Here is a 19,609-nt window from a genome sequence, read left to right on the forward strand (position 1 = left end):
ACTATTTTATATTCCCACCAACCAAGCACAAGGGTTCCAATTTATCCACATCCTTGCCAACACCTACTTTCTACTTTTTTGATAATTGCCATCCTAACAGGTATGGGGTGGTAGCTAGGGTGGCTTTGCATTTTTTAATTTTTTTTTTTTTTTTTTGAGAGAGAGAGTGTGCGAGCACATGTGAGTGGGGGGAAGGGGCAAAGAGAGAATCTCATGTAGGCTCTACACTCAACACAGAGCCCCACCCGGGGCTTGATCTCACAACCATGAGATCATGACCTGAGCCGAAATCGATGTCCTGGGTGGACACTTAACCAACAGAGCCACCCAGGTGCCCTATCTCCTTTTCAACTCAAGTGACATGGGTGCCCTGACTTCAGAGAGAAGTGAAAAGCCCCCAACCGGACTCCCCAACAAATCAGATTCACTCGTGGAGGGCTGGGGGGCGGGGTGGGGGTTGGCGAAGGAACCCTGAAGCCCTTTGGCTGTACCCTTGGGCTACCCTGAGCTGGACCCAAGGTCCTTCTTCTCCCCCTGAGCTGGCTCCTACTTGTCTGATACTGGAGGGGTGTCTTAGGCAGGTGATTGTAACAATAACGCCTTCCCTGACCCTCTGGAGCAGCGGCCCCTCCTGCCCATGCTGTGCAGGTCTCCACGGTAACCTCACCACCCGGAACAGCTTGTTGGAGGCCCACAGGGCACCCCCTGCAGCCCTCCATCTGCCAGAGAGCAGGGCAATGCTTGCTCCCTTCCCCTCACCCCTCCCCACCCTGGCGGGTGTCTGCAACAGCCATACGTCCTGGTCCCGGAGGCTGAGACGACAGAAATCATTCCTTCTCCCAGTTCAAGAACGACCAGTCAGCTGTGTGCCCAGCTCCTCTCGAATTTATTGGAACCTGCTTACCCAGCAAACCACAAAGGAGCTTACACGGTGGGGGGGGGGGGGGGGGGGGAGGGTTGGTAAGACTCCAGCGACCCAATCCTGGGATTATCACGGAGGCCCCAAGGGGCGGGCAAGAGAGAGGAGGTGGCTGGGAGGAACGGGAGGGACGCTAAGGCCTGGGAAACCCCCTTGGCCCCTGGGGAGGTGTGCGCATGCCTGGGTTTCTGTGCGCGGCGGGGGGAAGGGGTGAGGGGGACAGGGCTGCGCAGTTGGCATCAGGGTTTCTTCTCCTTTAACTTTTCCTTCACTTTTTGAGGCTCAAATTGGATCAGTCGCAGGATTTCCTTATTGGCCAGGGTCCCCTCGATGAACTCTTCCTCCGTGAGTTTGTCTGTGCGCGAAGGGGGAAAAAGAGCGCCGTCAGGCTCGGCTGTTTCAAGCTGCGGCCGAGCTGAGGCCGGCCAGCGCGCCCCGTGCGGACGTTATCCAATATGAAAACACGGAGTATCTGCGCCCCCCGAGGCTTCCGCCCCCCAGAGACCCAGCTCCTCCCCGGGGCGCCCTGGGCCTCTCGGTGATCTTCCAGGGTGCATTCTGGTGCCTCGACTTTTCTGGCGGGTTATTAAATATTTAGAACATTTCATAGCAAGCCTTTGCCTTGCTGGTTATTAAATATTTAGAATATTGCCCTAGCCCCCAAGCTTCAAGCCCTGGGGGGGACTTCTGGGAGACTGAGCAAAGCAAACAGAATCCCTGTCAGAAGCAGGAAACAGCATCCACCCAGGGAGTGAGGAGTGACGAGGGGTCCAAACGTGGTTCCCCGGGAGAGCCTGGCTTGCGGAGAGGGCTCTCTGTCCCCCTCCCAGTGCTCGGGCTGTGGCAGTGCCACTGTGCTTGGGGCTGAGGTCGCTGCAGCTCCTGGTCTGATGGGGAAGGCAGTCCCATGTTGAAAAACCTCTGGAAAGAGGAGCTTCTTTCTGCTTACGGTTCTGTGCACAGCACCTGCTACATGCAAAGCTCGGCTGAACTGAACTGGGTTTCCATTGGCCTATGTTCCGCGCCTTCTGGAAATCCTTAGTGCCTTCCCAGGTTAGGATTCAGGGTGATTCCCTGCACAGGTCTGGGTCGTGAAATTTGGGTTGTAAAGGCTCAGCTGCCCCATCAGCCTCACACAGAGCTTGAAACTTCCACAGAGCCCAGCTGTGGAGTGAGGCATTCATTGTCTCCAGTGGGGTCATCCGGAACCAGCCCCCGAACACCACCGCCTCCTGTGACCGTGATGTTCACCTGGGTCAGTTTTCAGGTAGAACAGGGGACCCCACACGAGGCAGACCTGAGCGATGTGCCAGACGGGGTTAAAGAGCCGGTGGGGGTGGGGTGCCTGGACGGCCCAGTCGGTTGAACCTCGACTTTGGCTTAGGTCGTGATCTCATGGATTGTGGGTTCGAGCCCCGTGTCGGGCTGACAGCTCGGAGCCTGGAGCCTGTTTTGGATTCTGTGTCTCCCTCTCTCTCTCTCTGCCTCTCCCCCGCTTGTGCTCTCTCTCTCTCAAAAATAAGTAAACAGGGGCGCCTGGGTGGCGCAGTCGGTTAAGCGTCCGACTTCAGCCAGGTCACGATCTCGCGGTCCGGGAGTTCGAGCCCCACGTCAGGCTCTGGGCTGATGGCTCGGAGCCTGGAGCCAGTTTCCGATTCTGTGTCTCCCTCTCTCTTTGCCCCTCCCCCGTTCATGCTCTGTCTCTCTCTGTCCCAAAAATAAATAAACGTTGAAAAAAAAATTTAAAAAAATTTAAAAAAAAAATAAATAAGTAAACAAAAAATTTACCAAAAAAGAAAGAAAGAAAATCAGGTGATGAGGTCCCAGTGGGCCTGCAGCAATCAGCAGGAAGCCATCAGACCACTATTTGCCAGTCCCTGTCACGTAGTAGGCCTACTGTCCCCTTCTGTCCCTTCACCATCCGGGCCCCCGTGGCCACATGACTTTGCAGCCCCCGCCTGACGCCACTCTCTGCCGCACCTTCCTCTGCGGGTCCCACCTTCTCTGCAGTCTGGTGGCATTCCCGACCTCCTCCGCGTCCCTCCTCCCCGAGCCCGGCCTCCCTGGGCCCTTCCTCAGTAAATCCCTTGCAAGCTACTCTAAATCGAATTCCATCTTCTCCGGGACCCAGACTGACTCCCTAGAGTAAAACCAGGTAAGCCGAGATCCCATTTACCAGGGACTCGATGCTAATTCGGCCTGAGACTGAGCCGAAGTCAGCCGGCCCTGTCCTAACCTTGCAGAGAGCATCCTTAAGACCGAGTAAAGCACGCCCAAGCGTCTAAGGCGGATAAGCAGCCCGTTTAAACAGAAAAAGCTGCTTTGTAGTTCCTCTAAACCCGCCACTGCGTCCGCTCGGCTTAGGAGCTGCTGGCCTTACTCTCCACCACTCCGAGGGCGGCTGAGGCTGGCGACGGAATATGTCCTTCACAGACGCCCCACCACCCAGAGCCTTCCCTTGGCCCCAGAGGCTCAGGCAGCGATGGAGCTGGGCGAGCCAGGGGCGTGTGGTGGCATTCCCCATCAGCAGTCTGTTCCAGGGCGGGAGCAGAGCTGGGCCCTGCTGACTGCTCTGCTGACCCCCCTCCAGGCCCCCCCCCAGGCCCCCAGACGGCCCTGCAGTGCATGCTGGGATGGGGTGTCCCCTGCCCCCGACCCCAGGCCCCCAGACGGCCCTGCAGTGCATGCTGGGATGGGGTGTCCCCTGCCCCCGACCCCAGGCCCCCAGACTGCCCTGCAGTGCATGCTGGGATGAGTGTCCCCCGGCCCCGACCCCAGGCCCTCAGTCAGCCCTGCAGTGCATGCTGGGATGGGGTGTCCCCTGCCCCCGACCCCAGGCCCCCAGACTGCCCTGCAATGCATGCTGGGATGAGTGTGCCCCGGCCCCGACCCCAGGCCCTCAGTCAGCCCTGCAGTGCATGCTGGGATGGGGTGTCCCCTGCCCCTGTCCCCAAGCCCTCAGACAGCCCTGCAGTGCATGCTGGGATGAGTGTCCCCCGGCCCCGACCCCAGGCCCCCAGACAGCCCTGCAGTGCATGCTGGGATGAGTGTCCCCCGGCCCCGACCCCAGGCCCCCAGACGGCCCCGTAGTGCATGCTGGGATGGGGTGTCCCCTGCCCGCAACTCCAAGCCCCCAGACTGCCATGCAATGTGTACTGGGATGAGATGTCCCTCGTCCTGTCTGGGCACTGGCCCCCGGAAGGATCACTCTCGGGGTCTCCAGGAAACAACCCATGACTGTAAAACCACAGGCTATAAAGGGGAGGGAATTCACCATCATCTTTCTTTCCAAAGAACCCCCAGATCTTCTCGGTTCGCTTCTCTGGGGTGTTTTCATCCTCTGGAAGGTTCTTCGCATCCTCGGGACTGATCATTTTGAAAATAGCCTGCAGCAAATAAAGATGAAGTTCTCATCAGAAGGAGAAGCAGAAGCCTGTGTGCCGCCCCCCCCCCCCCCCAACCCCGACCTGGGGCCAAGCATCCTCTATGGCAGAGACTGAAAGGCAGATGTCCAGGCCCCGGGCTGCCCTGCTGAACCAGAATTCACGGGAGTGGGGTCGGGGCGTCTCCACCTCCGAGATCCTCAGGAGGGACAGGGAACATGGTGGAGAAGTGAAGAGGCTGTCGGTTATTTTCTCCCTCCTGTGCCTTTTGCATTTCCCGACCATGTAGGCACATTACTTTCATTTTATGAAAATATGAGAGGAAGAACTTAAAAGCGTTGTGATGATAAGCCCACAGCAGCCCCCAGGTTGCAGTCTGGGATCCGCTACCTTGAGCCTGATGCCCGGAAGTTTTAGGATACCAAACGGCTTCTTCCGGGTCCATGTGGTACCTCGGTGACCCAGCCGGGCTGGCCGCATGGTAGGAACTGGTGAGAAGTGTTGAACATTTCCTGTGCCACATTTCCAAACATCTTCGTATGTTACCTTCGCGACAACCTCAGCGAGGTGGGTGTCACTGGCCCCATTTTATGGGTGAAAAAACTGAGATAAACTAGTGTGCTAAAAGTCTCCCGGCTAGAAGCAGAGAAGCAGAGATTCTAACCCAGCAGTTTGGTTCTAGAACCTCCACTTGGAGGGCATCCCAGAGGCTGGGGAAGGGAGAGGGGAGTATCAACGAGAACATTCCAAAGCCCCCACCCCGACCCCCACCCCCACCCCACCCAGGACACAGGAAGCCTCTCATTTATGCTTCCGCTCAGGGGGGGGATCCAGAGAAAGATTTAGATTTAGGCTCCAGGATCCTTCTCGCCTCTCTCTACTCACGCTAGTAAAGGAGCTCGGTGTGTGACGTAGGACAAAGCAGGGCCCGTGACAGGGAGGGGAGACCTGGGCAGGTCTCCCTGGGCTCTGCCAGCTCCGGGTTACTAGGATTCCACCAGCTCAGTAAACCCAGGCCTGGAGGGCAGGCAGGCGTGTTGGGTGGGAGTGGGGGGCACCTTGGAGACACCGAGGCAGGGGCAGTAAGCTTGTGAAACTAGCCTGGAGGGAAGGTCAAAAGCTTTGGGAAGTCTCCTCTCGAGTCCCCCCTCTCCCCCCGTCCCTCCCCCCGCAAGCTGTAGCAAGCGAAGCAAAAATCCACTCCAGGCAGGAGCCTGGCTGGCAGCACTCAGGGCCTGGGGGGCCCAGCAAGTGTGGGTGGGGGCTCCCTGAACGCCTCTCTCTGTCCTGAGCCGGGGCGACCATGTGCAGGCCCAACTGCTAAACACCGGCCACGATGCCTGTCTGCCCCATCCTGCTTCTAACTCCGAGGACAGACCGCCAGGGGCTCAGTGAAGGAACAGGCCTTACCCCGGGCCCCAGAGATTTTTTCCAAGGCCACGAGAGCTGGGATTAGAACCCATAACTTGGGTCTCCCAGGGCAGCGGCCGCGCGATCGAGTGAATTGCAGAACCCGGGCACCACCTTGCACAACCTCAGCAGCTGGCTGCTACCCCTCCCCCTCTCCCTTTTTCCCTCCCTTCTTTCTTCCCCTTCCCCCCTCTCCCTCCCCTTCCTCCTCCTCTTCCTCAAGGAGCAACCAATTTGCAGGCCACGGCTGGGCCTGACCCCCTTTAGGTGGTTCTGAGGACGCGGTCCCTGTCCCAGGCCACCTGCCAACCCAGGGGAGCTATCTGTGGGTGGTGCCCGGGTGCCAGTGAGGTTCCCGCCCTGAACGGGAGGCCCAAGCAGAGTCTGCTGCCCGCGGGCCGCCCTCTTGGCTACTTGGTCTATGGTCTCTCCCTAATCAGGGGGTGGGCCGTGCAAACGAAAACAAGGTTACAAATGCACCAAAAAAATGAAATAAAAGATGGAGACATTCTCCCCTCTCGCCAGGCACGGAATTAGGGAAATAAAGCAAGGATGTGGGGTAAGTGAGGGGGGACTAAAAAGATTTAGGGAAAAGACACCAAGTGAAGAGCACCTCAAATGACATCATACGGAAAAAATAGAAGCATCCGAATTGCCCAAAAATATGGGGCTACTTATATATTTTTTATGGCACTTCCATTAAGATGGAATTTTAAGCAACTATTTAAAATGGCTTTGAAGAGGATCCATGGGGAGAGAAAACATAACAAAATCGTAACTGAAGAAAGTTCTGATAGAAATCCTACATGGCGATGCCATAGTTCCTAAAATTATTTTTAAATATATAGAGATGAAGGGCTGGGAAGGCATATACCAATATGCTGACGGTCTCTCCCTCTGGATGATGGAATTAAAGGCAATTGCAATTGCTTTTAAGTTTCACCTATTAAGTAGGACTATTCTCGAGACACCTAAATTCTTTACAGCAAATGATGTGATGCTGGGCCAGTGCGGGCAGGAAGGAGAGTGAGTGTGTTTTCGGAAGCGCTGGCCAGCAAGGAGCCCGAAGACCCCTCGCTCAGTCCAGAGCACACGGTTGGGGAGGGGGGCGGTGGGTGTGAAAGCAGAGCCCCCCCGCCCAACAGCCCGGGGTGAAGTGGCCTGTCCCAGGCTACGAAAGACCATGAGCACTGGAACCCAGATTTCACGTCCCTCAAAGCTGGCCTCCTTCTGCTGTGTATTGGAAACATGTTACGGACTTAAAACTAATTGTGGAAGAAGCTGAATATGTACTGTGGAAGGTTTGGAAACACATTTTAATGGAGGTTGGAAGGATGAATGGAAGGACACGTGGACAGAAGGGCAGATGGAAGGAAGGACAGAAGGAGGGAAGGAAGGAAGGAAAGAAAGAAGGAGGGAGGGAAGGAAGGAAAGAAGAAAGAAGGAGGGAGGGAAGGAGGCAGGGAAGGAAGGAAGGAAGGAAGGAAGGGAGAGAAGAAACCCTGGAGACCCCTCCTCCCGTGCACTCAGCACCCCTGAGCCCCAGAGCTGGGATCCCCGCTCCACCTGCCAGCCCGGCCCCATCGGGGCACCCCCACACCCCGGGGGCGGCAGTGGTGGCGGGGGCCCGGACCCCGCCCCCCAGGCCCGTGACCCCGGTCCCACCACGGGGCGCTGGAGACCGACCATGACGATTTCCAGCACTTCGTTCTTGCTGATGGCTCCGTTGCCGTCCACGTCGTAGAGGGAGAAGGCCCACTCCAGCTTCTGGTTGGTCTTGCCCGCGGAGGTCATGTGCAGGGCGATGACATACTCCTTGAAGTCCAGGGTGCCGTCGCTGTTGGCGTCGAAGCTTCGGAACACATGCTGGGCGTAGGCCTTGGGGTCGGCTTCGGGGAAGAACTTGGCGTAGATGCTCTGGAACTCCTGTCGCGTGATGCGGCCGCTGGGACAGTCCTTCAGGAAGGACTGGTACCAGGCACACAGCTCCTCCTCTGTGAACTTGGTGTTCAGCTGCAGTTCCTCCAGGATCTCCTTGGACAGGGCCCCGCTTTTGCTGTTCCCCATGGGTGAGGCCGGGCGGCTGGGGTGGTCTCCTGGCTGCAGAGGCGGGTGCTGCTGGAGGCAGAGGAGAAGGTGCTGGCAGATGAGAGGCCGTGTGGCAGGTTCACCCCAGCACTGGGAGGGAGGAGGGGCCGGGATCGGGTGGGGGCGGGGTGCAAGCTCCAAGACCCCCCCCCCCCCCCACCAAGATTAAAATAAAGAGCTGACAGCAGGTGGCCAATCCATCTCGGCCTTCTGGGAGGACAGGGCAGGAGGTCAGAAACTTCAGAGCCAAAGCCTTGGCCTTCCCTGCTGCCCCTTGTCCGTCCCTCCTCCTCCTCTTCGACTCTAGCTTTCCAGAAGCCATGGGGCTCATGGCCTGTCTTCCCCCCCGCCCCCAAACTCTGAAGGTCCCAGGGACAGGAGTGGCATCTTGCATTGGGCCCTATACCGCAACCCTTAAAAGCCAGGCTCTGGAGCCAGCCCCGGTTCAAACCCCAGCTTTGCAACTTAGTAGCTGTGTGACCCTAGGCGTGTTTCTTAACCTCTCTGTGCCTACAGTGCTCCTCAAATTCTTCACCTCCTTCAGGGCTTTCCTCAAATGTCACCTTCTCAGCAAGCTGGACTGACTACTCTATTTACAACAACACACCCCACTGCCAGCTGTCTGCATGCCCCAAACCCTGCTTTATTTTCCTCCCTTGCAGGTACAGCTCCTGATTCACTTTTAATGATCTCGTGTGCTATGCCTGTACCAGAACGAAAGCTCCGTGAAGGCAGGGAGTCTCTCTGTTTTGTTCTCAGCCACATTGCCATTGCCCGAATGGTGCCTGGCAGGTTTGGGCTCTCGGTGAATATTCCTTGAGTGAAAAGGCATAAAAACAGTATCTATCTCATTGTTATTTTGAGGCTAAAATGAGTTAATACATGCAATGCAGTTAGAGCCTGGCACACAGTGCTAAATTCATGTTACTTATTCATCTGCAACAGGGATCAAAATCTAGACTGCCTTCAGGGGCCAGCAGGTGGAGGAAGTGAGCGAAGCAGGTGAATCAGGGACAAGACAGGTGGTGAGGCCTGTACCACACACAGAAGGGGCTGCCTGTGGTCAAAGCCATGTGAGTGTGGTCATCCGAGATGACGGCCCAGTGTTACCAGATTTTTCAGTGCTGACCCCTGGGGTTCCAGAGGATTTCTCAGGAGGCCTTAATGTTGGGGGTGTTTCTGTGTGTCTCTGTGTTTACTTACTATTTTTTCCCACCAGTTTGTGAGCGCATATGATTTCGTAATGGAAGGCCTTTCTTTTTTTTCCTAGAACTTCACTATCCCGTAGCGAGGTGTTTGTTCTCAAGAGCAGTTGGGAATAAGACAGTCACCAAACTCAAAAACCAACCAACCAACAAACCAATCCACCCCAGCCCATGAAAGTGAGGCCACAGGCTTCACCTCTTGCCCTTGAACCAGATGGGGGAGGTGATTAGAAATGCCTGCTCGTGCTGGGCCTGTCCGCGTGGGGCCTGCGGATCAGGAGAGGCAATATTATAGGGAGGAAATGGAGCCCTGAAGGGCATGTAGCCTGCCTGGGTCACACGTTGCTAAACGGCAAAGCCGGAAGGAAAGCCCTGGTCTGCCAGGCTCTCTGTTCGGGGTCTGTTATATTGCAACTACCTCCTTTCCCGAGGAGGCCTGAGTGAGGGGCTAAGACGCTCCATTTTTGCAAGAGCTGGGGTTGCCCTGGCAGAAGAGGTGGAGGGCAAGGAGACAGGGCCCTGGGTTAACGCAGGAGGCAGAGACTCTCCCCCCCGCCCCCCACCCTGGGGCCTTCTGCCCTGGCCAAAGTCAAGGAGGAAGGAGCCAGAACCAGGTGGGAAGCAGCCTGGTACTTCGGGTCCACATTCCTCAGGTTGTCGTACCCAGGAGGGCCCCGCCGCGTGGAAAGGACCACAGGCAGCTGTGTTGATGCTGTTGGGAGAGGGGTCATGACCTGGGGGGTTTGTTTGAAAACCTGTATAAACATCTTCTATCAGAGGGAGAGTTTATGCGTATGCGCCTTAGTCAAACAAGTTGTTGGAGATGATGTATTGTGAATGGGTTTGTTAAGTCTGAGCTGGGGCCATAAACTCTCCTCGAACCCCAGAGGGTGCTGGGGAGGAGGCCGGCCCCCCAACCAGAGGACCTCCGTTTGTGTCTCCCCATCCCGGGCTTGCCTCCACGGAAAGAAGCGGTCTCTTCCCAGAGGCCGGGTCCGTCCCTCCCGGAGCCAGGAGCTCTATCTTGGCCGCTCACGGGGGCCTGGCCGCCACACTCACGCCACCCCCAACTCCTACCTTCCCTTCCTCGGAGCCGAAGGACAAGATGGCCTCCCCTCACTCGTCCTGGAACCGGAGCCGGCACCCCCATCCGCACTGGTGCCCGGAAAGGGGGTGTGGAGAGGGTGTCCGGGCGGCCCTCCCACGGCTCCCGTTGCACTCAATGGCTGTCCATCTTTCGGTGGCTTGGACTGGAGTCCTGGGGCCGTCCTGTCCCGTCAGCACCTGTCACACCCCACCCCAGTGTGCCGGCACATCCGGCCCCTGACGACTTCCCTGACTTCCACGATACCACCTCCTGCAGGCACTGTCACCGGTCTGGTCCCTGCTTCTGCCCTTGTCCCCAGCAGGCTGTGAAGCCAGCCCCACAGCCATGAAGTAGGCCGTGTGCTCCTTGGCTCAGAGACCCCTCCCCGGCGTGAAAGCCAGAGTCCTTCAAGGACCAGCAAAGCCCCACAGAAGCTGTCCCCGACCACCATCCCGCACCTGCCTCCCCCACCACCCGGGTCTCCTTGCCTTCGAGCCAATGCCGCCTTCTCAAGGAGGCCGCCCCAACTGCCCTCTTTAATACTGCGATGTACCCACGGTCAGCCTCACACCCTGCCCTGTGCTTCTTTCTCCCGAACACCTAGCACCTTCCACAGCCATGCTAGATTCGTTATTATGTCGACCTTCTTTGTTTGCCTCTCCCTGCTGGAAAGCCAGGTCCACGAGGGCAGGGCTCACTCGCCGATGCGTCCCCATGACCTAAAGTGGTGTTTGGGATAGAGTACGTGCTCGATAACTACCACATGGATGAATGGTTGGATGGATGGATGGATGGGGGGAGAAACAAAAGCCAGGAGCCACTTCTGTCCACAGGGATGGACAGACGCAGCTTTTAGGCACCAGGGGAGGGGGCCGAGCAAGGCCAAGTGCGTGGGTCTGGCATCATGGTACCCATCTGGGGGGGGGGGCGGTCAGTGCCTAGATGCCCTCTGCTAAGACATCAGGCATAAAATGATCACCACCCCTGGGCGCCCTGTGGTTATGCTGAGCCCATTTATACAAAGGAGAGGGTGACAGCGGGCTCCAGGAAGGAGGGTCACCCAGCAGGACCCAGTGTCTCTGGACAGTTTATTTTACATGGGATGAATGTAAGCATCTCGAGTGTATACACAGAGCCAAAGGGGGGGGGGGGGAAGAAAGAGAGAGAGAGCATTTAACTTCCTGAAAACGCTTTATAATAATGCAGAACAATTATATATAGCAAACGCCTTCAAAATTTAAACCCTTTAAACATTAGTTCTTTAGCATTAATACACACAAATGCTATTACGGGGGACGGGGCGGGGGGCAGCCGGGGGACCGGAGGAAAGGGCGAGTTACAGCCTCCATAGGGATCAGAGTTTCAACAGTGTTACTTATAAATTATGGTACATCGATGTTATTTACTGATCTAGGCAGCCAGAGGAAGGAAGGATATACAATGTGGGGTAAACACATTCATACCAGGATGAGCAATGCTGGCAGGAGACGCAGCTTTTTAACATTAAAAATGTATAAAGTATTTAGCAAAAGTTACAGAAAACAGACCAAATAAGCAAGTTTATTCCGTTAGAAAATTCCACTGTCACGGGCTTTGCTGATGTGCTCGTCTGTGAAAGGGCTGCCCCCGCCCCCGGCCCCCATCTCCTCTTCCGAAGGGAAGGGAAGGGAAGGGATGCCAATTTGGGACCCCCTGTCACCAAGGACGGCTGGCGTCCCTTTATATGTCTGTTCCTGGGTCCACGTGGCTGCTAAGAGCCAGTCTGCTGAGCGCGATGCCAGAAAGGGCCCGTCTCCGCTTGACAGGGGAGTACAGAGGTCTCGGGAGGGAATGTGACTTAACTTTGGGTTACAGGACGAATGAGGCAGCAGAGTGGGGCCAGTCCAGTGCTCTTGCCCTGACGCCATATGCTTTCCTTCTCTGTCCCCACGTCACACCGTCCCCATTACAGCACCCGCGAGCCCAGACCTTTTGCATTCCACCACTGCAATTCTACTAGAAACGTCTCTCAAACACCAAGGGTCAATGTCCCCGGAACGGCACACAGAGAGATCCGAGGGGCACCGCCACCCGTCTCCCTCAGAGGCCCCTCCCAACGGAAAGACTCCAGACAGAGCCACGCGCCAGCATCTAAAGGGTCAAGGAAAACGGACCATGGGTTCTGGTCACCGGTCTTATTCCCACCCAAGCCTGTTGCAACAGGATTGGGTCCTTCACCGTCCACAAAAAAAATTCTCCCGCGGGGGTGGGGGTGGGGGATGTTCTTCCTGGCACATCTCGACCCAGAGGCGCCCACGAAGCATGGGACCCTGCAGACTTGGGCTCCACGGCCAACACCTTCACCTGGCCTGGACCCAGGAATGTCTTCTGTTTGCTGGGGGCGGGGCGGGGGGTGCCTGGTTGCCTTCAAGGGCTCACCTTCCACTGAGCAGGACCTAAGCGAGACACGGTTGGTGGAGTCATTACCTTGGGGGTCACGCCCATAGCCTGCCCGGCGTTAGTGGGGTTTGGTCCTATCTCCGTCACCACTGGCCACTACCCAGTGGGCCGCAGGCACACGCCTGGCTCGATGTGACGAGGCTGAACGAGGCTCCGGCAGGGACAGGAACCTCACGGGAAGAGACGCGTTCTTCACGCCCAAAGACCTCAGCACACGGGCTCAAAGATCGGCGGACGAGACCCAAAAGGTAATGACTTCTGCTTCCTTCAGGGGCCCGGGAGGAACTGCCTCATTCTCACCGGCTCAGGAAACTCTTTAATTTTAGCTCCGCTTTGCGTCTACACAGAGAAGTGCCAGGGTACCCCTCTCGGGCAGGTTCCAGACCCCAGCGTGCACGACGGTGCCCATGGGGCCCAGGCCAGGCACAACTGGGTGTCAGGTGAGGGACTGGAAACAAGAAGGGGACAGCGTTCGAAGTAGCTGGAGGAGCCTGGGGAGACCAGAATGGACACCGGCAGCCCGCCAACGAAGCGACACAGATCCAGGGGAAGGCCGCTAACGAGCCAGCCCCGTGTTCTCACCCTCCGCTTTGTCCGTTCACTTTCCACACCCCCTAATGCTCAGTGCCTGCCCGGGGCCACGGTGGGGGGTTGAAGCCAGGGTCCCCAGGAGTGCGTGGATTTGCCAGCCAACAGTGCAACACAAGTGGGAGGCCCCCTTTCCCCCCCTTCCCTGGCCCCTTTCTGCACAAAAGCCTCAAATGGACCACAAAGAACCACTGTGGGCACAGCTGGCATCTGGAGAGGGAGCCTCGGGAGACACAGGAAGCAGCCGTGCAAACAAGCCGGAGACCCCGGGCCAGGAACCACTCACGGGCGTGAACAACTCACTTCAAAAAGCGGGGAAGCGGCCGTGGGTCACCCACCCGTGCAACGGAGCGCTACTCTGCGAGACAAGGGGACACGCTGGTGACACACGCACAACGTGGGTGACCCAAAGCATTAAGCCGAGAGGAAGAAGGCGCGAGGGCCGCATCAGCAACTCCGTTTCCCCGACCTTCTAGACGAGGCAAACACCACAGCATCAGAAAACCCACCAGCGGGAGCGGGGGGCAGGGAGACAGGAGTGGATCGACCGTGAGGGAACCGCAGGGAATTTTCAGGAGTGATGGAAATACTATGTTGATTTTGGTGGTGCATTTGTCAAAACTCACGGGCCGGGGGGACTCTCACTGCACATCAATGAGCCCCGATACGGTTACGTCAAATACCTCTCGATAAACCTGAAGAAAAGAAAAGGCAGTAGGTCTTGGAGGGGCGAGGGGGTTGGGGGGGGGAATATGCAGATCTGTACCTCACTTCACATCTTTAAAGTGCTTTCTCTGTCTACACGACCACCAGCACAGGGTCCTGTTTAAGATCTCCCTGTCAAGGCCACGCATGGCTAGAAGCAAAATCACTTAAAACGAGCCAAAGTCTTTGCCGTCCTTTGAAGTTTATGGCTTGTGTTTCCAAGAAGGGAGTTTGGCTCAGCCCGAGATGTTCATGCACCCATCCACTCATCCAGTAATCGATTGGTTCTCACAAAGGGATTAGAAAGCCCTGCTTTGTGCACATGCACAGCGTTCCCGTCTGCTTCAGTCGCTAACCAGCCCCGATGAGGGGGGCCTCCTACTGCAGAAATGCTCCTGGCTCGACAGGAGGTGGGTGGAGGGTAGAAAGGAGACCCAAGGTGGTCTTGATCGCAGCTACCCTATGGCTCTGCTGGCCGGTGCTTTGCAATAGTGATTGAAGGCGACAGGAAAAAAAAAAAAAAAAAGGAAGGAACAAGAGATTTCTCCCAGACACTGTCGTGGAAACCAACTTACTCTGCACACCATTTGTCTTACATTTCTTTTCTCAACGATCTGGCTTTCACTGACCAAACGAGGTGCGTCCATGTTTCCCGGGGGGCAGGGAGAAGGACCCACCTGTTCCGAGAAAGAGAACAATGGAGGTGCTCAGGAACGTTCCAGACACACTCCGGAATATGCCCGGCCAACCCTCTTCTAACCCGAACGCAAGAACAAAAGAAAACAGCAACAACGAGACAGAGCGCTACTCCCAAAGCTCGCTTTGGGACATTCTAGACTTCACCCTAAGCTCAGTTCCCCCCCCAGGGCAGGAGTCCCGTGAACAGACCACGCTCTTCATTCACTGGGCTCGCTGGCCGGCCTTGGGCTTCGTTATTCCTCTTTGTGACGAGAGGAGAGTTATTTACAAGAAACAAGAGAGATCTCTGAGATCCCAGTTGGATACGGGCTGCGAGCTCTGGTGACCAGGTGATTACACTCTTGTTGACTGTCCACCTGTCCACCTGCCATCCAATGGTGGACCCAGCACTGGCGGTGGTTTGTGTTCTCATGACAGGCTCCAGGTGGGTCGAATGTGGGACAGATGCAATGCTCTCACTGTCCAGAAAGACCTCCCAAGAGCCCCTTGTCTGCATGGAGAACAAAGGGGATGGGGAGAGACTGCCGGTCTCACATGGGGCTACGTTTCCAGCACCCCGCCTGGCTCATGCCCAGTATCGCTCGATAAGTGAACGAGTGAGCGAGTGAATGAATGAACGCGGATCTACCAGCATAACAGGATCTCAGGAAACCTCAATGCTGCGGAGAGTACTTGGGTGTGAATGCCAAGGTCGCCGAATTGCAAGAGCCCCGGTGAAAAAAGTCTAAGTCTACACAAACGAAGAGATCCCGTGCCCGGTCTGGTCCCCAGATCTCAGCGCACTGCTCAGCCTTCTCTAAATTCTCAATGAACGGAGGAGGAGAGAACAACGAAAAGCAAAGAAAAGAAGTGTGTACTAATGTGGGGGAGGGGGGGGGGCGGGAAGAATGATTCTGGAAAATAGACCGGCCCACACGGGGCCCAATCCAGGCTCCCCTGGGAAAGGCAAGAGAGCTCCTCCTGTCCCAGGGAGCAAAGGAAGACTCAAGAATCCTCACACGGGAAGGAGAAAACAAAATCAACGAGCCGTATCGCACTCAAAATATCTGTGTTAGTAACAAGGCTACTTACTGGCTTTGAACATTTGAAAATCACCCACAAATTAGTTTACTAAGCCACAAAGCGATGACTGGAGCACCCATTTTGAATAGAGAAACCCAGAAATAACATCCTAAAATTGGTCGCTGGTGTCATGGGCGCCAACCCCAGATCTGGAAGCTGTGGTCCTCCGTGGCAGGGACGCACCCATTCTCACACTCTCGTGCTGGGGAAGGCTTTCACGCTGACCTGTCTGGGTCGGGGATGGTTCAAGAAGAAAAGTGACGACGTCTGGCTTGCTCTAGAATACTCAGCATCTTTCTACTAGAAGCTGTGAGGTGGGAATTCTGAATCAGTGAAAGAGGGGCCGAAAGACTCGAAGTCATCAACTCCCGGCACGTGAGACCCAGGGACCAGCGAGTTGTGCTCTTAGAATCATGACCTTGTGTGTGTTGGGGGTGGGGTATGGACCCTGCACGTCCAAAGTAATCGAAGGGAAAGACGAACTAAGAAGGATGGGCTCTCAGGGCACGGGTTCTGGGCTAGACTCTGCCCCCTGCTGGCCGTGTGACCACGCCCACCTTCAGGGGGCACTTCTACGGGTCCCCCGGAGCCAATTCTCAGGGTTAGATGCTGCACAAGGTTGTTTGCCGTGTTTCTATAAAGGGAGAGACTGATGAGCTAGGACCCAATGGGACGGGCTGAAAGCTTCCCAAGTCACGCACTAACCCGGCTTTCCCAGGAATTCGGGGGGGGGGGGGGTGGCGAAAGGGGAAGGGGGCACCAGCACCAAGCAGGGCTCTGGATTGTGCAGAAGCGGAGGTCAAGGTGACAGGACACTGCCTGGAAGCCAGGACCGTCTGCCAGGCCCGCACGGTGTCCACCAGGGAGGGAAAGCCTCATGGGGGTTGGGGGGGGGTTGGAGAGTCACCCCCCCCACCCCCCACGCACAAGCAGGGGGAGCCCTCTTCTGGGGGTGGCAAAGACCCATCCCAACCCATCTCCCACAGGGGACCGACCCAGCTCCAGTAAGAGCCCGGGAGGGGGTGGGGGCGGGAGCTTCCTTGAGGAAACAGCCGAGGGCTGGGTTGGAGGAAGGTTTCCAGCCCCAGAGACCTGACAGGAGATGCCTGACCGAATATAAAACACGACTCAACACTCTGACTTGGGGCCGATGTGCTGAATGAGGTAGTTCCGTCCTGACCTCTCCAGGCAGGGTCAATCTGGGTAGAGAGGAACCAGGCCTTATTCCCAAGACCCCAGACGATGAAAAGTGGCAAAGGAAGAGCCAGGATGTGGGTTCCCAGAATGCAACGGGGGGGAAAAAAACTAAGAGGGCGGGCCGCAAGAGGTTCTGGGTACAGGCTGTTGAGCTGAACGGTGCCTTCTATCCACGATTCCGACCCTCATCCTGGGTTGGAGACAGGGACCTTTCTCCCATGACCCTCCAAAGCCCACGACACAGCCGGAGGCAGGGCCTTGGGGCTTCCGGGGACACAAGCGTGCGACGCAGCCAGCTCTGGGTGGGGACGTGACCCCTACAGGGTGCAGCAGGGACCATAAAGTTCCAGCCTCAGTCTGTTCTCGGAGCAGCAAGCACAGGACAGGAATCGGGGGGCTTCAGCCTTGGAGACAAGGGCAGGGCTGTGGATCGGTCTTCTTGGCCTGGGGACACGGGCAGCTCCCAGCGGGGCCGCCTTTCTGGAATCACCAGCTCAGCAGACCCGGACAGTGGGCGGGAGGACAGCTGCACTCAGCAGCGGCCCCCTGGCCACCTGCTCTCCATGGGACCCCCCGGCCCCTCTCCTCGGCAGGACCCCCGGGGCCGTGCCTGCCCGTCTAAATCTCCATGTCCACGGGGCGGATGTTGCCTGTCTTGTGCTCTCTGACCCACAGCTCCCTGTCTTTGGCTGGGTCCACTTTCCGAAGCAGTTGGTCCACAGGCTCGACTGTCTGTAAGGGACAGAGAAAGGGACGTGGTCAGAGGTGGCGGCTGGGGACAGCACCATTGGGCCACGTTGCTTATGCCTTTTGGCCTTTGGAGTAGCCTTTCTAGAAGGTCGTGGGGGCCCCAAGGGAGGCCCTGGGGAGGGACGGCCGTATGCAGGGTTGCAAGAGCAGGGAGCCCCAGGCTCCTGTCCCCCTTCTGCCCTCCAGTCCACAGGCCTGCGTGACCAGGCAGGGTGGCCCAGGGCCACCAGTCCGGGAACTCCTCCATCTGTCCCCACCTTAACCATCCAAGAACATGGCAGATAGAACTTCAGCTTTAGAGATTTTGAACAATACTTCCGGGTTATTTATTATTTTGGGGGTGAGCAGGCAGGTGGTAAGAAATTTGCCAGGGGAGGTGGTGCCTGGGTGGCTCAGTCGGTTAAGTGCCTGAGTCTTGATTTCAGCTCAGGTCATGATCTCACAGTTGGTGGGTTCAAGCCCCGTGTTGGGCTCTGTGCCGACAGCACGGAGCCTGGTTGGGATTCTCTCTCTCTGACTTTCTCTCTCTCTCTCTCTCGAAATAAATAAACAAACTCGGGGCGCCTGGGGGGGACTCAGTCGGTTAAGCGTCCGACTTTAGCTCAGGTCGTGATCTCATGGTTCGTGGGTTCGAGCCCCGCGTCAGGCTCTGTGCTGATGGCTCAGAACCTGCAGCCTGAGAGTCTGTGTTTCCCTCTCTCTCTCTGCCCTCCCCCTGCTTGTGCTCTGTCTCTCTGTCTCAAAAATAAACAAACATTTAAAAAATAAATAAGTGAATAAACAAACAAAAAAAGACATTTGCCAGGGGAGGCAATAAGGCCTTCAGTACTTCAATGGTCATGACCTTCTCTCTCCTCAAGGGAACAGCCCACGTGTGTCTCCAAGTCACGTGCTTGGGATGGATTCACACGGACGTGCAGAACAGACCGTGAGCCCCTCCCAAGGGGTGGCCCGTGGGTTCCAGCACCTGCCACGGACCACCTTCACCAGCCCAGCGCAGGGTGGCTCTCCTCTCGCCCCGCCCCGTGGGTCCTACCGGCTCCGGGCAGGGAACTCACGCTTTGGTTGAACATGTCTGTCTCGTGCCGCAGCTGTGTGTACTGGCATAGATGCTGTCGAATCATCTCTACCCTCTCCGCCTCCAGCCGCTCTAGCTCCTGCCGAGGAGGAGACCGCACAGCCCTGAGCGTGCGCCCTCCCCTCGGGGGACCTTCCCACCATGCAGGTCCCAGCCCGCCCTGTACGCAAGACACGCGACTTCATTGTCCTCGATGATTTTAACACACAAGCATCGCTTGCCCGAAGCGCGCGGCATTATGGGGGAGCAGTGGGGTTTGAAGCAGGGTCTGTTGGGCTCGGACTCCTGATTCTGCACCAGTGCATATCCAGCCCTAGTTCCCCGATGAGGTGGACAAATAGGTCACGTGTGGAGGTTCTGTGCCTCCGACTCTTGGGACTCTGTCCCTGGGCCTCTGCGGAACAGCCTCCCCTCCTCTGTCCATTCCGGGTGCTGAGGTGCAGACCAGAGACCAGGTCAGGGGAAGCAGGGAGCAGGGGGGATGGCCATTGGGAAACAGAAGAGAAAGGGTTTGTCCTCTGGCTTCTAGAGGGTTCTGCACCTTGGGAACTTAGGGGATCAGACTGCTGTTCTGGGCACAACTAGGTCACTGCCTAAGTGATTAACCGGGAAGGAGGGTAAGTCAAGGGGGCTTAATTAGGGGATTAACCAGGAGGAAAACTGGGTCGCTGTCCCTGGGGGAGGCCTCTAATCTGCTCTGGGGGGCTGACACGTGGGGAAGGCAGAGAGTCCTTCTGTCCTGTGCTGGATGGACGAGGATAGCTTTGGGCGGTGGGGACAATAATGCCTGGCCCAAGACCTCCCTTCTCGTCCGACCCGATGGCCCAAGTACCAACCACGCTTCACTGTCCAATCCAACGGGTGCTGGGGAGGAGATGCTCTCCCTTCACAAGAAATACTTAGGAAGGCAAAAGAAAAAGGGTCTGATGCCTATTCCCTGTGCCCTTTGGGCAGGGACCTCCCCTCCCATTCTCCCTAAGTACCTACTACCCCCCATCC

The 19,609-nt window shown here is 56.9% G+C and overlaps 2 protein-coding genes across 9 annotated transcripts in view; both read right to left on the bottom strand.

The window, feature by feature from the left end:
* Positions 1 to 901: 901 nt before the first annotated feature.
* On the bottom strand, positions 902 to 8,702 carry RCVRN (recoverin). The gene is made up of 3 exons (XM_047832875.1): positions 7,399 to 8,702; positions 4,194 to 4,305; positions 902 to 1,274 (listed from the first exon to the last, which is right to left on the bottom strand). The coding sequence occupies exons 1-3, from the start codon at positions 7,777 to 7,779 to the stop codon at positions 1,159 to 1,161; spliced, it is 609 nt and encodes a 202-aa protein (XP_047688831.1). The 5' UTR covers positions 7,780 to 8,702; the 3' UTR covers positions 902 to 1,158.
* A 2,562-nt stretch (positions 8,703 to 11,264) lies between these two features.
* The window catches only part of GAS7 (growth arrest specific 7), a 214,705-nt gene continuing 206,360 nt past the window's right edge, over positions 11,265 to 19,609 (bottom strand). For 7 of the 8 annotated variants that reach the window (XM_047831877.1, XM_047831885.1, XM_047831884.1 and 4 more), the window contains exons 13-14: positions 18,591 to 18,689; positions 11,265 to 17,514 (exon numbers count right to left, since the gene is read on the bottom strand). In XM_047831877.1, coding sequence (XP_047687833.1) covers positions 17,401 to 17,514; positions 18,591 to 18,689 — 213 coding nt within the window. In that variant the 3' untranslated portion in view covers positions 11,265 to 17,400. The remainder of the gene's footprint in view (positions 17,515 to 18,590; positions 18,690 to 19,609) is intronic. The other variant, XM_047831879.1, reaches the window with a different exon arrangement.

Source organism: Prionailurus viverrinus, chromosome E1, assembly GCF_022837055.1.
Source record: "Prionailurus viverrinus isolate Anna chromosome E1, UM_Priviv_1.0, whole genome shotgun sequence".
Classification (NCBI taxonomy): domain Eukaryota; kingdom Metazoa; phylum Chordata; class Mammalia; order Carnivora; family Felidae; genus Prionailurus; species Prionailurus viverrinus.

Bases quoted from the DNA above. Each gene is read 5' to 3' on its own strand.
- RCVRN (XM_047832875.1), bottom strand. From the start codon at position 7,779: ATGGGGAACAGCAAAAGCGGGGCCCTGTCCAAGGAGATCCTGGAGGAA. The intron at 4,306-7,398 runs GTCGGTCTCCAG...TATTTGCTGCAG, and splicing joins AAGTGCTGGAAATCGTCATG to GCTATTTTCAAAATGATCAG. The intron at 1,275-4,193 runs GTGAATTCCCTC...CTTCGCGCACAG, and splicing joins CTTTGGAAAGAAAGATGATG to ACAAACTCACGGAGGAAGAG.